Source organism: Malus sylvestris, chromosome 10 (assembly GCF_916048215.2).
Source record: "Malus sylvestris chromosome 10, drMalSylv7.2, whole genome shotgun sequence".
Taxonomy (NCBI): domain Eukaryota; kingdom Viridiplantae; phylum Streptophyta; class Magnoliopsida; order Rosales; family Rosaceae; genus Malus; species Malus sylvestris.
In genome coordinates, this window is record NC_062269.1 from 30108117 (window position 1) to 30123178 (window position 15062).

At 36.9% G+C, this 15062-nt stretch overlaps 4 protein-coding genes across 4 annotated transcripts; all 4 read left to right on the top strand.

Moving 5' to 3' along the window:
• Positions 1 to 3766: 3766 nt before the first annotated feature.
• LOC126584442 (prunin 1 Pru du 6.0101-like) lies at positions 3767 to 4177 on the top strand (the record flags this gene model as incomplete). Its single annotated transcript, XM_050248824.1, has 1 exon — positions 3767 to 4177. A coding segment is annotated over one exon (387 nt), but the record flags the coding sequence as incomplete, so codon positions are not given.
• Positions 4178 to 5410: 1233 nt separating this feature from the next.
• Positions 5411 to 7082, top strand: LOC126585145 (uncharacterized). The gene is made up of 2 exons (XM_050249532.1): positions 5411 to 5828; positions 6554 to 7082. Exons 1-2 carry the CDS (start codon positions 5689 to 5691, stop codon positions 6873 to 6875), a joined length of 462 nt encoding a protein of 153 aa, XP_050105489.1. The 5' UTR covers positions 5411 to 5688; the 3' UTR covers positions 6876 to 7082.
• Positions 7083 to 7787: 705 nt separating this feature from the next.
• LOC126587634 (mitochondrial import inner membrane translocase subunit TIM44-2-like) lies at positions 7788 to 11944 on the top strand. The gene is made up of 14 exons (XM_050252715.1): positions 7788 to 8095; positions 8206 to 8312; positions 8647 to 8730; positions 8856 to 8931; positions 9131 to 9175; positions 9276 to 9704; positions 9805 to 9873; positions 10119 to 10183; positions 10381 to 10449; positions 10555 to 10627; positions 10803 to 10907; positions 11245 to 11316; positions 11400 to 11462; positions 11620 to 11944. Exons 1-14 carry the CDS (start codon positions 8018 to 8020, stop codon positions 11749 to 11751), a joined length of 1467 nt encoding a protein of 488 aa, XP_050108672.1. The 5' UTR covers positions 7788 to 8017; the 3' UTR covers positions 11752 to 11944.
• Positions 11945 to 13344: 1400 nt separating this feature from the next.
• LOC126586973 (uncharacterized) lies at positions 13345 to 14074 on the top strand. Its single transcript, XM_050251936.1, has one exon. It carries the CDS (start codon positions 13413 to 13415, stop codon positions 13977 to 13979), a length of 567 nt encoding a protein of 188 aa, XP_050107893.1. The 5' UTR covers positions 13345 to 13412; the 3' UTR covers positions 13980 to 14074.
• The last annotated feature ends 988 nt before the right edge of the window (positions 14075 to 15062 follow it).

Here is a 15062-nt window from a genome sequence, read left to right on the forward strand (position 1 = left end):
TTTCTCCACACAAACGCACGCAAATTTTTGAGGCGCATCGAAAAACAATTTTTGAACACCTGAAATTTCTAGTCCATATACGATTTTCGTTTTTCATAATCTAATTCATTAGTTCAGATTTGTTGCCCTTCTTTTCTCGTTGTCTTAAATAATGCTTGCTTGAATATGATTGGCATGCCAAAAGTTGTTGAATATGATTTGAAGGTGATTTCTATATATATATATATATATATATATATATATAGTAATTCTGGTTCTGAAAAACAATATTAAGAGAATCAGAAAAACAACTCAGAATTGCAACTCTTGGATTTTTTTCAAGATCCACATGAAATTAAAGAAAGCGTGATAATGGAGATTGAAGACAACCCAAAGATTCAATTTTGGATTGGTGGTGCAGAAATTTGAAGCTACAAGGTCTGTTTAACAAGGACGTCGATGTAGGAGGAGGAAAAGCATGTGTAGAGATAGAGGAGAGGGAAATAAATTGTTGTTTGATACCGTCATCATTTGATGGTCAAATATATTCACGTGAATATTTATATTTAATATAATCACTATCTGATTGTTAAGATGATGATTGTACTGAAATGGTGGTGTTCTTATAAAAAATTAAAATATAAAATTTTAAATGAGGGTGGACTGAAATTGGGGTAGACTTAAATAGAAAGTGGTACGTAAATGGAAAAACTCGAACGTGTGTTTTAGACAAGGAAGGGCACCCCTTGTGTTTCACATTTTATGGGCAAGGATGGAGGAGTGGATTCTATGGTTGGCGTTACGGATTTGAAGAACTCGCGGGGCTGGACATGAATGAGCTTCGTTCTCGTAGCAACAAAACCCTAGTTTTGCTCCAAGAAAACTATCCAGAGCTCATTCAAAAGAACGCAAGTAGTGCTCTCAAATTTGAGGTTATATTGATTAATAATATATTACAATGTGATGGTCACACTGAAATAGTGAAATATATGCGCAAATTTTGAAATAAGATTGGTTGATTAATTTGCAGATTGTGATAAATGCTCCTCTTTAGTATTATTTGCTGCATGTGCTCAGATCAAGGCTCCTAAGTCAAAGAACCAAAATGAAGTTTGTGTTTGCCAGGCCTTCAAATGTTACCAAAACCCTTCTCAAGTAAGATTTATATATAACCTATATAATATCATAATTTTATTAATTACTGTTTGAATGCTTAATTTATGTTCCTTTATCTCACAAATTTGCTTGGAAATTTACCAAAAGGGTTTGTAGAACCAGAAGAACTCCCAGCTTAGCATGGTGGCCTCAAAAGAGAGGAAGATGGTGATTTCACACCAGATGCTGAGGTACTATTGCTTTAGACAATAAATATGACCTCCCCATAAATTCAATTTCAACTTTTAAATCGGATAAACTTTTTAGTATGATAGTCAAAAAAGTCATTTAATGTTACTAATTCACGTATTATAATGTAATTGGACGACATAAATGATGTTTCAAACCTAGAGTATAATATTGAAAAATATATAGCATGATCATGCTGGTGCCTTGTAGATAGTTCTGCTTATTTTGAAAGCTTAATTCGTGCTATTTCTTCTTAATAACTGGTCTCCAAACTAGGTCATGGAAAGTAAAAAATGGTTGACAGTTAAACAGTGGTTTGGTACGTACTTTAATTTCTGTAGAAAACATAACATAACAGTACAGAGGAATACAAGAGGGACTTGGATTGTCTGCCCGCCTAGTTGTGGTGCCCTTCCATGCCCTCTTATTTTGTGCGGTCACGGTTAAGCCACGTCAATATTTTATATTTTAATTATTTTTTGTCTTATTATCTCATTAAAAAATTAATATAAAATATTGACGTGGCTTAACCGTGACCGCACAAAATATAGGAGGGCATGGAAGGGCACCACAACTAGGAGGGCAGACAATCCAAGTCCATACAAGAGACTAGTTTGCAAAAGAGCAAAGACTACCTGACTACCATATTTAATGGTCACATTCACAAAACATCACCATATTTTGGAGAGGAGTAATTAGGTTTTCATCCTTATTTTTACTACTCTATTGATTAAAACCTTATTACTTTTCAATTTTTGATCAAGGTCCTTTGTATTAATAATATCATTAATTATTTCAATAATAAAATATTTTTTATTTCTAAATATATTCATTTAATATTAAAAATATTACAATTAGTATATTTATATTTATGGCTAAATTTTTTATCATATATTTTTATTTTTAGTTTGTACCCATTTTTAATTTGCAACCCTTTTTTAATTTGTACCAATTTTCCTTTCAGTTTTAATTTGTACCCATATATTAATTTCTTTTTGTGCCCATATTTTTTAAAGTTTTATTTGTATTGTACCCATATTTTTTTATTTATTTGTACCCATTTTTATTTTTGCTAAATGTACCCATTTTGAAGAATGTATCCATGTTTTGATACAATAATTTTTTGGTTATTTTTTATGAATGTACCCATGTTTACACACACACACAATAGTATATTTATATTTTAATATTTTTAATCCCACAAATTATGGTTTTTTATTTAAAATCTCATTACTATAAACAACTATAAATTTTAATTTTTAATTTAAAAAATATAGTAACGTACATAGAAATAAATTATCAATTAATTTCAGGGACTTGGATCAAAAATTGAAAACCAACAAGGTTTCAGTCAAAGACTATTCATAACTAGGGACCGCATCCAAAGTCTCCCTTTTGGAGAACACTGATCCTCAAATTTATTTAGCTCTTGAAAATTTGGAAATAAAAACATTCCACTAATCAAATAAAACGAATAACATCATCAGGATGGAGTGTAATTCCACGATTATAAATGGAACAAAAAAAGAGTACAAAACTTCAACAACATAATCACATCCAACCATATGGAAAGATAACACTCACAAGGCCAAAACCACAAACAAAAAAACGCACACAACACAACCTAGCAGTATTGAACCCTTCAAGGCACCGCAACGGCACCATGGAAAAGACTACACCACCTTTTAATGATTTTGTACATTGTTGGCAAAAAGATTCTATTATGAGTCACCTCCAACAAACGTCGAGCTTCCTTTTCACATAATTTCCCAAAAGCTTAAACCACAAAACCACTCAAATTTGAACAACTATTGACGGTCCTACTCCTAGATTCGAGATTGAGCAAGTCATAACCGCTACAAAAAGCTCTCATCGACTGAAGGGGAGATCGACTAGCTAGGAGCAGGAAGGCTTTCCTCGACAGAGCGGAGAGAGTGAACACTCCCAGAGAAGAGAAAGAAAAAGATCAAGAATGATTGCTGCCGACTCCAAGATTAAAGGCTGGGCAACGACTTTAGGGCCTTTCTTTGTTTTCCTCTCCACCTAGCTAGCACCTGAAACTTAAATGATGAAGATTACTCCAACCTTTACAAAAACATATTTTATGGAACGTCTTGACGTAGTATAGTTAATTTAGATGTTATAATATGCGTAAATTATAAATTTGTGATCTAGAGACTAGCTAGAGTATAACATTAATAACTAATTCATGTAATATAAATTGCTGCATTAGGATTTGCAACTTGACAACATTCCAGTACTACGTACACTAATTATTTATTTATTTACTAATTAAAAAGATATTATTAGTGATACTGCAACTATGTGCATCAATATGTTGATTATTATTTATCATAAAAAGGGATAAAAGATGGATTAGATATGGTATGTTCATTTACGTGACATGTAGAATGGATATTGGAATAAGTAATCTAATACCTGAAAACTCACGAGGGGAATAAACGCCCACTCAGTGGTGTACGTGATCAGAGGAAGCGCTAGAGTTCAGGTCGTGAACGAGAACGGCAACCCGATCTTGGACGACCAAGTGCAGGAGGGACAGTTGTTCATCGTGCCTCAGAACCACGGAGTGATCACGCAGGCCGGCAACGAGGGATTCGAGTACATCGCCTTCAAGACCAACGACAACGCCATGATCAGCACTCTAGCTGGCCGGACTTCCATACTGTGCGCACTGCCGCTGGAGGTGCTCGCCAACGCCTACCAGATTCAGCGCCAGCAGGCCCATCAGCTCAAGTACAATTACAATAGGCGGGAGACCATTGCCTTGAGCTCCAGCCAGTCTTTCCAGAGGAGGGTAGTTGCGTAAATGTACGATGGATGTATGGGAGTAGTGAGTGCGGCACGTAGTGTTTTTTGGGGCTATGAAGGGAAGAGAGTGAAAGTAATTAACTAAAAAAAAAAAAAGCCTTATATGGCTTTATACTACTATATTCTGGAAAAGGATATTTGCTGGATTCTTTTTTTGAGGATATTAGGAATCTCGTGATCGTGATTATTCAACGTGTATCGTACGATCAGTTTTCATTATGTAATATTTATATTTAATTTTTTATTATATACGATGAATGATCATAATCACAAGATCTTTAGACCCCCAGAAAAATGATCCGGATCCTTTTCCCTATAATCTAAGAGGAGAGAGTGCGTAGCTACTGAATAAACAAGTACTACGTGTAATCTTATGCATGTGATAATCCTGTCTAATGAAATTTTCCTTTTTTTTTTCCTAAACATGGCTTTCGCTCGATCATTGCAAATTAACAACTTTCAATTCATCATAATTTGGGCACTGGTCTGAGATTAACTTCTTCTTTTTCCTAAAAAAGAACCGTGGGCCGAATTTTCGTTCTAAAATAACACGACCTGCCCCCAACTTGTTTTATTTACAAATAAATCTGGTCTGGTTTCTTTAAATTTGAGCTGGATCCGGCCCGACCGTGCCCATGCATAGTTTGTTTGTTTGTTTTTTTTTTTTGTTTTTTTTTTTGGTGAATTGGAAATTCTTAAAACCAAGGCAAAAGTGTCAAAAGTACATAATGAAAGGCTACATCGAGACAAGCAACATAATAACAAACCGGGTAGTGCAAGGGGGTGAAAGGGAACTAGACGCTACAAGCATGGCTAAAAACGTCACCCCTTACACTACCAATACAAATTTAAGGAGAGCAATGTGACCCATCATTGTTTAGAACATGAACAAGTGAAGATGAGGGTCTATCGACCCATATAATGTCACACATCTCCAAACATCTTCGCAGCGCCAAGTGGTTTGCCGCCACATTGGCTGATCTTGGTATCCAAGACCAATGACGTCCTTGAAAGGATTCTCCAAGTTTCTTGCTCTTGGTCACATCAAGAAAAACCTCCCAACTAGCATTTGTTATCTTACCCCTAAAGCAAGAGATTGATTCCAAGAAATCAGATCCAACAATAACAAAAAAATTCAATCCCAAGGCGATACCCATAGTTCCCCGTTTGTTGTAAGCAACGCATAGTTCCCCTTGTGTTGTAGTGTTTTCAATGAAAAGCACAACCAAGTTCCAACACTCTCATTTGAACCAAAAAAAAAAAGGAAAAGGTTCCAACACTCTCGAGTCCAAAGCTCTTCAGCACGTGCACCAAAAGACAATATCGCCCCCCACATTTGAACCAAATCTCCATAAAACATAGAACCATGAATACAGGCTACAGCAACATGTATTGAGAACCGAACCAGTTGTATTTAAAAAACAAGTACCAGTCTACCAGTGTTGGTAAAGACAGACCAAGTTTGAAACCAAGTCAAGCTCCATATCAACCCAGATCCCAAACAGAAGACAGACAGAAACCCCACCACCAAAAATGAAGCAAATCTTAGTTCAACCGAGTCAACTCGTTCTTCTTCTTCTGCTACTTGTTGCCTGCTCTGTTCCCGCAACAACAGCCAGAAACAAACGGCCAGGATTTCTCTTCACAAGAACAACAGGAAGATGCACTCCTCAGTAAGCAAACCTCTCTGGATTCCTATCTCTCTTTTCTCTTTCTTCAGTTGGGATCGATGTGTTGGGGATTAGATTGCAATTACTCTCCGTAGTTAACTAGATTTTCACTGTTTTTGTAGATTTTTTAATACATATTTGTCCTTGCAGTTTCATTTTGTTTTCGGTTTAGTCCAATCCTTCTTATTTGAAAAATAGTAAATAGGAGAATAGTAGCCTTGGTCTCTAAATTATAAATTAATTAAAATTATTGCTGGAATTTGACAAAAAGTGGAGCATTACTCATTAAGGCGAACTTCCGTCAAAACTAATCACGTGTATAAACGAGACATCTGTTTGGTTTAGATTTACTTTATAAAAAAAGATTTCATGTGCTTAGTTTTGAAGGAAATTTTTAAAGAGTTGGCGTGAAGGAACAATGTTTCACATTTTGTCAAAGTTAGATACTAATTTTTTAAAGTTCTTAATTTAGCGACTAAAGCTACAATTTGATCATAACTCAAGACGGATGATGCAATTTTTTGTTTAAAAAATTCCAACTTGAAAGGAACCATGCCGAGTCCAACGGATTGTACGGACAGTAACAACTCAATGGATGAGAATGTAAGTAAAAAAACTATGAGAAAAAAGTGAAAAATAAAAAAAATTACTGGCCTATTAGTTCAATTTATCCCTCTGTCTGTTGAGTGGTGGTGAAGTTTCTGAGTTATAATCTGTTGTTTGCACAGGTACTGGGGGAGCAGGAGGGAGGCGTGGCCGAAGATGGTCCCGCAGACATCAACGGTGTCCAAGGTGTTTGGATCAATAGCGTACGAACGGTACAGATCCGATCTGACGTTGCTTGAAGCGACGGCGATGAATGATGAGGAGAACGTGTACCCTAGGCTGCTGAAGCAGGCGAGTGCAGCACTGCTGAACTCTTATGCAAGAAAAGGGTATCCTTACACAGCTTGGGAGGTCAAGACTTTGTTGATCCAAGCTTTGGTGTCTAAGAAGGCAGCTGCCCTTCAAGCCCAACACTTCTCTATTGCCAATGAGGCTTGTCATTAGCATTAGCAAGCAACCCGTGTCATCCTCTTTGTTATTCGAGCGATGGTCTATTTTAATCTAAATTACGGTGATGAAAATTTGAACTCAAGTGTAGGGCTAGAGCATGCTGCTCTATCTAACTTGGTTACGTTATGATTTTTGTTTGTATGGACCTTAGGTCCTTAATGCTAGTAGAATACTTCATTCTTAATGGAGGGTTTGAAAGAATGTAATCTCTTCCGTTTTACGCTGCATAACCAAACCACAACTCTCCTTTCACTCTTCCTCATTGCCCTCAAAACTTTCCCAAACATTTCCTCTCCACCATTACGATGTGTCAAATCAAAATGTGAGAGCTGACTAACGAGTACCTAAGTATTATTCCTTAATGAAAATCCAAAATTTTGATTGTGATTCCTCATAAGGTTGTTTTTCTTTTTAAATATCGAAAATTTGCAGTGCATAGTTAAATCTTCGGAGTGCTACAAATCATTATTGAGAAAATTGTAGAAATAGACCTTCAACTTTAACCTAATTGAAGCAATGGTCCCTCAACTAAAAATCCATGACCAGTGGTCTATTAACTCATAAAAACATGCAACTATGGTCATTTTCGTCATTTCCGTTAGAACTTACGTCAAATGAGTTGTCAAAATGAGTCACGTGTCACGCACATGAGGCTGAATGAAGAGACAAATATGGAAAACCAAATAAGAAAAATTGTAGCAATGATCCTTCCAACTTGACTCTTTTTACGGAATTCTAATGGAGCTACGAAAATGACTATAATTGTACGTTTTGATGAGTTAAGGGACCAATGGTCACATATTTTTAATTGAGAGACCATATTTCAATTGGTTTAAAGTTGAAGGACAATTTCTAAAACAAAAAAGAAAGTAGTGGGCCTATATTTTAGTGTTGGGCTCATTCATCTCCCAAATCCGCCGGGAAACAGAAACCCTAGGCCGTGTTTGGTTTGGGGAAGTGTAACGTCCACGTTCATCTCCTTCTTTGTTCGTCCCTATCTTCCTTCCCACGCAGGGACACCGTCTCTACTAATTCAGACACCCACATTGCCAGAAACCCATAAAAAAAAATCAAAAGGCCATTGGGTTTTTGTTTATTATTATCTGCTCGGAAATTGTTAACTCGCCTGCAATTTAATGGCGGGCAGAAAGCTAGTGCGAGATTTGCACCTCTACAGACAACCCCTCTTTCTTCATCTGACCTCCCAACAGCAGGTTCGTTCTAAATTCTAATGGAAGAAATTATGAATGAAAGACTGAAACTTTCGGTGCTTTTTGGGTTAATTTTGATGATTTTTTTTTTTTGTGGGTTGGGGATTTGATAGGTTTCGAGCGGGAGAGTTCGATTGATTTCGTCAAATGGGTATTTGGGGAATCGTCGATTCAGTGTTTTCAATGAGTTTTCGAAGCAATTCAAAGGCGAAGCTACTAAGTACCTCTCTCTCTCTCTCTCTAATTTGCCCGTGTAATATCTGCTGTTTTAATTGGTTTTTCTTGTTTAGTGTTGGCTCAAATTTGTTTTACTTCCAACAAATTGTTAATCCTCTGTTTAATACCAACAAAAAATTGAAGTTTGTTTCTTGAACTTAAAAACCAGTAAGAGCCAGATATTTGAAAGTGGAAGGTAATGCAGTCCTTCGGCTTAGTTTCGACTCTTTTGCTCAGAGAAGTTGTTATTCAAACCGCAATTGTTAACATTTACTTCTATCGAGTTCTCGTAAGAAATTTCTGGGACATCTGGCTCACCATCATTGCCCTGTTTGCAGGAATCATGAATTTCAACAGTCAGTGAAGGAGCTGAAAGAGAAAGCGGAAGAGCTCAAAGGGGTTAAAGAAGATTTGAAAGTGAGGTAATTGTTTTATATAGTCACTTTATGCTATGATTAGTATTTGTAGTTCATAGGCTGAGACATACCCTTGTATGTCAAGGGCACTTCCAAGTGGAGGCTCTGAGATGGTGAAATGGCGAATGCAGAACGAAGCAGACAAGTGAGCAGCTATACAAGCGGGTGGATGGTGCGTGGACAGAGGCGGAAGCAACGGCAAAGAAGGTATCATTTCAAATATATTAAAATCTTCAGCGCTTCAATATCTAGAGTACTCGATGGTGCTGAATTTGCACAAGATATCCACCCCCTCCCATTATGTTGTTTGTGGTGTATATCAAGTTTTTGTTGATTATTACCATAAGAAACTTGCATTTGTTTTGACAAACATGTTGTCAACTTTTCATTGAATTAATGTTTGCAGGTTTCTGCCAATGTAAAGGAGAAGATCTCGGCTGCCACAGAGGAGGTCTGCTTGATGCTTTAATTTTTGTCTCTTGGATCTGTACTTGTACATGCTTTGATCTGCTGAACTTTATTGTTTTCTACTTCTCTGTTGTTCTATGTAGGTCAAAGGAACTTTTGGAATTGGGAAAGAAGAGGTCTCAGGACCTTCTGGTACTAAATCTGAGCATGTTGCTGATGATGGAACGAAGGGCTCATCTGGGGAACATAATAACCAGCAATCTGGGGAATATAAAAACCAGCAGTCAGGGTCTAGTAATACTGAACAAACATTTTTTGGAAAATTTAGGTCAAGTGTTTCTTCCTCGTATATTTCCTCTGCCTTCTCTCGAGTTAAAGAAGCAAAGATTACGGACTTGGCTAGAAAGGGATATGACATTGTAAGGGATGAGTTAAGTGGTACCACAACTAAGAGAAAGCACCTGGAGTTTGATCCTTCTTCCACCCCAAAAGTTGAAACTAGTTCAAGAACGGACGTTGTTGCTGTACCCCGATCTCGCTGGAGTAAAAAGTGGGAGGCTTTCAGAATGAAGGTTAACTTTTTATTTGCTTGTTAAATATTACCACAAAGTAATATCTAGTTGCCTTTCCTCTATAAATTATTTGATTTTTTGTTTTTACTCTCTTACCTAGATGCAAGGTTATCCTATATTCAAGCGTCTTGATGAAATACGTAAACCAGTTACAAACAAAACCCAGGAGGTATGTTACAATTCAATTGTTGTCTCTGTTATGTTAAAATTCTAGTTTATACTTGATGTTTATGGACGTAGAACATTTCTACTGTCTTTTGTGTTGCTTCTTTTTTTAATGTTACAACGTTGTGAAGGATGTTGTCATTTGTATAAAAATCTACTGAGTAAATTTATGTTGTACTTATGTTTGACAGCCTTTTTATTTGTACTAAATCTCTTAGCGTTGCTGTATGTCTTTGTTGAAATTGGCAGATTGCTGAGGACATATGGGAACATTGGGAGACAAGCGATAGCCCAATTGTTCACAAAATTCAGGAGTATGCTGCTAAACTTTCTTTACTTCTTGTTTGTTCATTATTGTGAATTATCCTTTTTTTTTTGTAACAGACTTTGCTTTGCCGTTTATCCCCACAGAATGAGAGTTTTTCCCTAAAACAGTTACTTGTAAATATATGAGTGGTGGAGTCAATTGTAAAATATTTGAGTCCTGAATTGACCCTTCTTCCTTTGCCAGTTTAAACGAAACTATTTTTCAAGAAACAGACACTGCTGCATCAATCAAGGAGATACGTCGCAGAGATCCGTATGATCATATTTTTTGTTTGCCGCTGCTTCTTGTCATACTTATTTTGTATTTGGATGACTATTAATTAATTTACTTATTTTAATTGTAATCTCTGGATGGTAGATCCTTTTCTTTACCAGACTTTTTGGCAGAAGTTCAGGATGCTGTTAAACCCGTTCTTAATGCTTACATCAAGGTTAGTGCTGGAACCGTGTTACCTATTCATCTCTTTTTCTCCATCCTCCCTCCTCGTCTCTCATCTTTTTTTTTTCTTGTTCATGCTTTGTTGTCAACTTATCATCATTCCAAGATGCCCCAGTACCATTAGAGTTTCTCATCTTTTTGCAATAACAAGGGCATTTGATATGTAGGGGGATCTTGAGACATTGAAGAAGTATTGTAGTAGGGAGGTGATTGAGCGGTGTAAAGCCGAGCATGATGGTTTTAAAAGCCATGGCATCTTTTTTGATCACAAGGTAGACAGCGTGCCTCTTCCTAAAATATATTAGCATTACCATGCTAATATTCTATACCGACGAAATGCTAATTAAAAACACGTGCTTCTTTTTGTCTACTACTTTTGATCATACAGTATCGATCTTTGAGTCTAAGACTACTTTGAGAATTTAGGTTAATGAACAGAGGCTTTTGTATGCTGCAGTGTAATTACCGGTAGTTGGGTGACAAAGTCATTCGTAGCCTAAATTTTGCTCATATACCGAGTGATGGAAACTTCTTCAGGGCATGTGCTGTGTGTGTGGCGTGGTTATACTAGTTGTCACGTAACTAATTCATGATTTTCTGGTGGTGCAGATTCTACATATTTCAGAGGCGGAAATAAAAGAGACCAAAATGATGGGACATTCTCCCATTATTATTGTAATGGTAGGCATTTTCGATTATGTTTTCTATGTTTGATTTGTTTAGCAGAAGTTGATAGTGACATCCATTTTTTATGAATTTAACAGTTCCAAACGCAGCAAGTGTACTGTGTACGAGATAGAAATGGTGATGTAACAGAAGGTGGCAAGGTAAATATTACTACACACACACACCCCTCTGCACGTTATATCAAATGTGTTATATTCCCCATTTGAACCACAATTCTCTACGAAAACATGTACGAGACTTCATTATATTGCTAATCAGAGTGTTTATAAGTTTTGTCAAATCCTATTGATTCATCAGGACACAATCCACACGGTGTATTATGCATGGGCAATGCAACAGGTAGATTTAGAAGAACTGAGTGAAGGTGCTATTTATCCAATTTGGAAAGTTAGAGAGATGCAGCAGTTCGGAGTTCAAGCCCTCATTTAGTTCTCTGTATAAATTGCGAGTCTTGATGGATGTTGTAGCGTTTTTATTGCTCGAAATATCATTTTGTTTCGTTTTTCCTGCGTCCGAACTTGCCTGGGTTTTGTTATTCACTTCCAGGGAGTTTTGTAGTAGATAAATATAGTTGCGTAATTAAGCACAATTATATATTTTCTGAAGGAAGTTTTTTCCCCTTTGTTTTTGGGTGCCATCTTTTTATTCTACGCGACATTGGAAATTCGAATATTTTCGCAAGTTGCAGAAAAGAAAGAAAAGTCGATGCATATATTGTACTACTGCACTTGCTTTATGTGATTGCAATTACCCAAGTTGAGAGGAGGCAACAAAAAGGAACACGAAGGCATCCACATCAATCATATAATGATACATAATTAGAAAACTTAGATCAAGCTTAGGCTGGTTTAAGAAATCCATCGAAGTTCACAACGCACTAGCACCAGAAAATTTGGAATAACAAGTTTGGTATTTAATTGTTATGGCTGACTCAGTATGGCTTAGTCGAAAATTACCCTTTTAAAGGAGAATATCTTCTCTTTTTTCGTACAAAGGACGGCAAAGGCCAGCAAGCAAACAAAAAAGCTTGGCAAGAACAACCCTAGGAAGGGCCCTACCAATAAAATCAGAAACTAGAAAATTAGTAGCAGTGGTTGGTGGAGAAGCAAAAAAGGAAGACCAAGGGATAAGTCATGACCCAAGTCGGCCATGTGATCAGCTGATGCATTCTTTTCTCTTTAGATGCGAGTGACTTTGACATCTCCAATTTTTTACGATAACTTCTTCGCAATCTTTAATGAGATTGTAGAGCGGATACTAAACCGAAATAGATTGTTGGATTAAAATAACAGCAACACAAGAATCACATCTCTGCATCCCTTATCCCAAGCTATAGAAAGGCCCATGTATATACCCCAATTTCATGATGGTTCCTCTGCCTAGTTAGCAGCAAATTCCTTTATCTATTCCCCTTCGGAGTTACGAAGCAAACTCCAGCACTTAGGTGGCTAAATAAATCTTTAAAGTTGAATATCATTGTATAAAAGAAAACAGAAAAACTCAATTTTATAGTATATTTACTTGGAATAATGAATTGATTATCCCAAAAACAATGAATCGGGAACTTGTGAAAGTTTTTATTCTGTGCGTGTTAGGACATGCTGTGAATGTAGGACCTAAATACGTCCTTAAGGAAATCTAGAATGAATGCGGAAAATTATTGTCTAAATAGTTAGTAAACGCATGCAATGTCGATTAATTGTAGTTCTCATTCCAGATAAGTAAACATGCCATAAATTGAAATTGATTGTGATTCAACTCATAATGTTCACTAATAAGTTTAGGTTAAGCTCATTCCAATCCTTGTAGACTGATCTTGGGTTTTAAGTAAATAAGCTTTTCAACGTGCAACATGGATAAGTTGAAGCGTCAAAACTGCTTTTCCCCCCGAAGACTACCTATTACTTGGATTTTTGAATTTTCTTTCATGTCAAACGCGTAGAGTAAGAAGTAAGCTACCTTTAATTAGTCCAAATCCCATAGTTTAAAACTGCACAAAAACGAATCCACAATCCAAAAGCTGAAAGAATCTCTCTAGCAGCTTATAAAACAGCCATCATCCACTCACTCTTCGCAAACCCTAGTTATCCATGTCTTGCTTGAGATTGAGGCTTCCACCAGCCAGAAGGGCCTGGAAGAGCTTCACCTCCAAACTACATAGAAAACTCCACAAGCCTAAAGGCATCGCGAAACCCGGAAAAAAACGTGTCAAGGCCATTACTGCTGGCGCTTCATCTTCTGCTTCTGCTTTTGCTTTTTCTTCTGTTGGACTGAAACCCTACAAGTTTCTCCAGCTGCGTTATAAACGCAAAGGGCGTCTCGCCCTAGATTTTCGCTACAAGCGCCGCCAGCTTCTTCAGAACCGTGGTCGCGATGCACATGTCTACGTTGACAAGCTTTTTGAAGAGCCTGCTGTGACTGAGCTGGTGGGGAGTTCTGAGCCTCCGGTAGCGAAGTGCAAGCAAACTACCACTACCGCCGCGGGTGTTGAAAGTGGGGCTGAGAGAGGATGTTCTGCGACGGCGGATGATATGTGGGAGTCATTGGGATTTGCTTCCCCAATGATGCATGGGATTGATGAAAGAGCTGAGGAGTTCATAGCCAAGTTTAGAAAGGAAATGGAGGTTCAGGAGAAGTTGGCACGTTATCATTTGTAGCATAAGCTTTTCTTGTTTAATTAGATTAAGAAATATATACATGATGTAAATTAAGTGTGATTAATTATTCTGAAAAATAATTTGTTTTGCATGAATTTCTGTTATATTTATTGGCTTCAATGAGGGGAAAAAACACGAGTGGGTAGAAGAGGAAGAACAGGATGAAGCTTTTGCAGCTTTTCCATAAGCATGACTTAGATGGGGGAAGTTATTGGCCGTGCTGAGACAAATAAGGGATAGATTTCCATCTTGCTTGTGGAAGAGCAGAGTTTATATATGAATGTATGCAAGAATCTTAGTATTTGTATGAAGATGACATTTTATCGTAATGGCGGAAAATAATTATGTCTATGCACTGTATGTGTAGGTTTGATTCCCATTTGTTAATGCGGTTTAGTGCAGGTTCGATTCCCATTTGTTGATGCACAAAACCGGAGGTCTTAGAACAACGTAAATCCGACCGTGAATCTGCATGAAATGTAAATAACACAAGATGTATCGTGGTTCATCCCAAGATTTGGGCTACGTCCACACTGATTATGTATTTATTTGAGGGAGAGAGAGCTCTGAGAATGAGAGTTTTGAGAGGGGGGTGAGAGGGCCTAGGAATTGGCCTCTCCTCATTGTGAGGGTGATGAGTCATTTTATAGAATAAGAGCTCATCACTTATTACATATTTGCCCCTTCCTTTATCACATAATTACATTTAAGTTCCCTGCGTATTTGTACGAGATCTAAATACGGAGGCCCTAAATATGGTATAAACACCATTGATTTTCCTCCCTTCGAACAACTAGCTATTAACCTGCTAAAACTATTGTTTGTTCCAAAAAAAATGAACTTAATATTTTAAATTTTATTATAATATTCTATGGAAGATATAGGATGGTCACCATTCCGACACAACCGATAGTCTATTCTCAATTAATCTAGACTAACGAGATAAGATTTGAATTTTGGGTACCAATGATGGAATTGGAACTTAATTATCTAGCCAACTTGACTAAACTCTGATCATTCTAAGTTTTTTTTGGGACACTTTGAATGCGGTCTCTAACTACTAATGTTCTTTGATTGAAATCT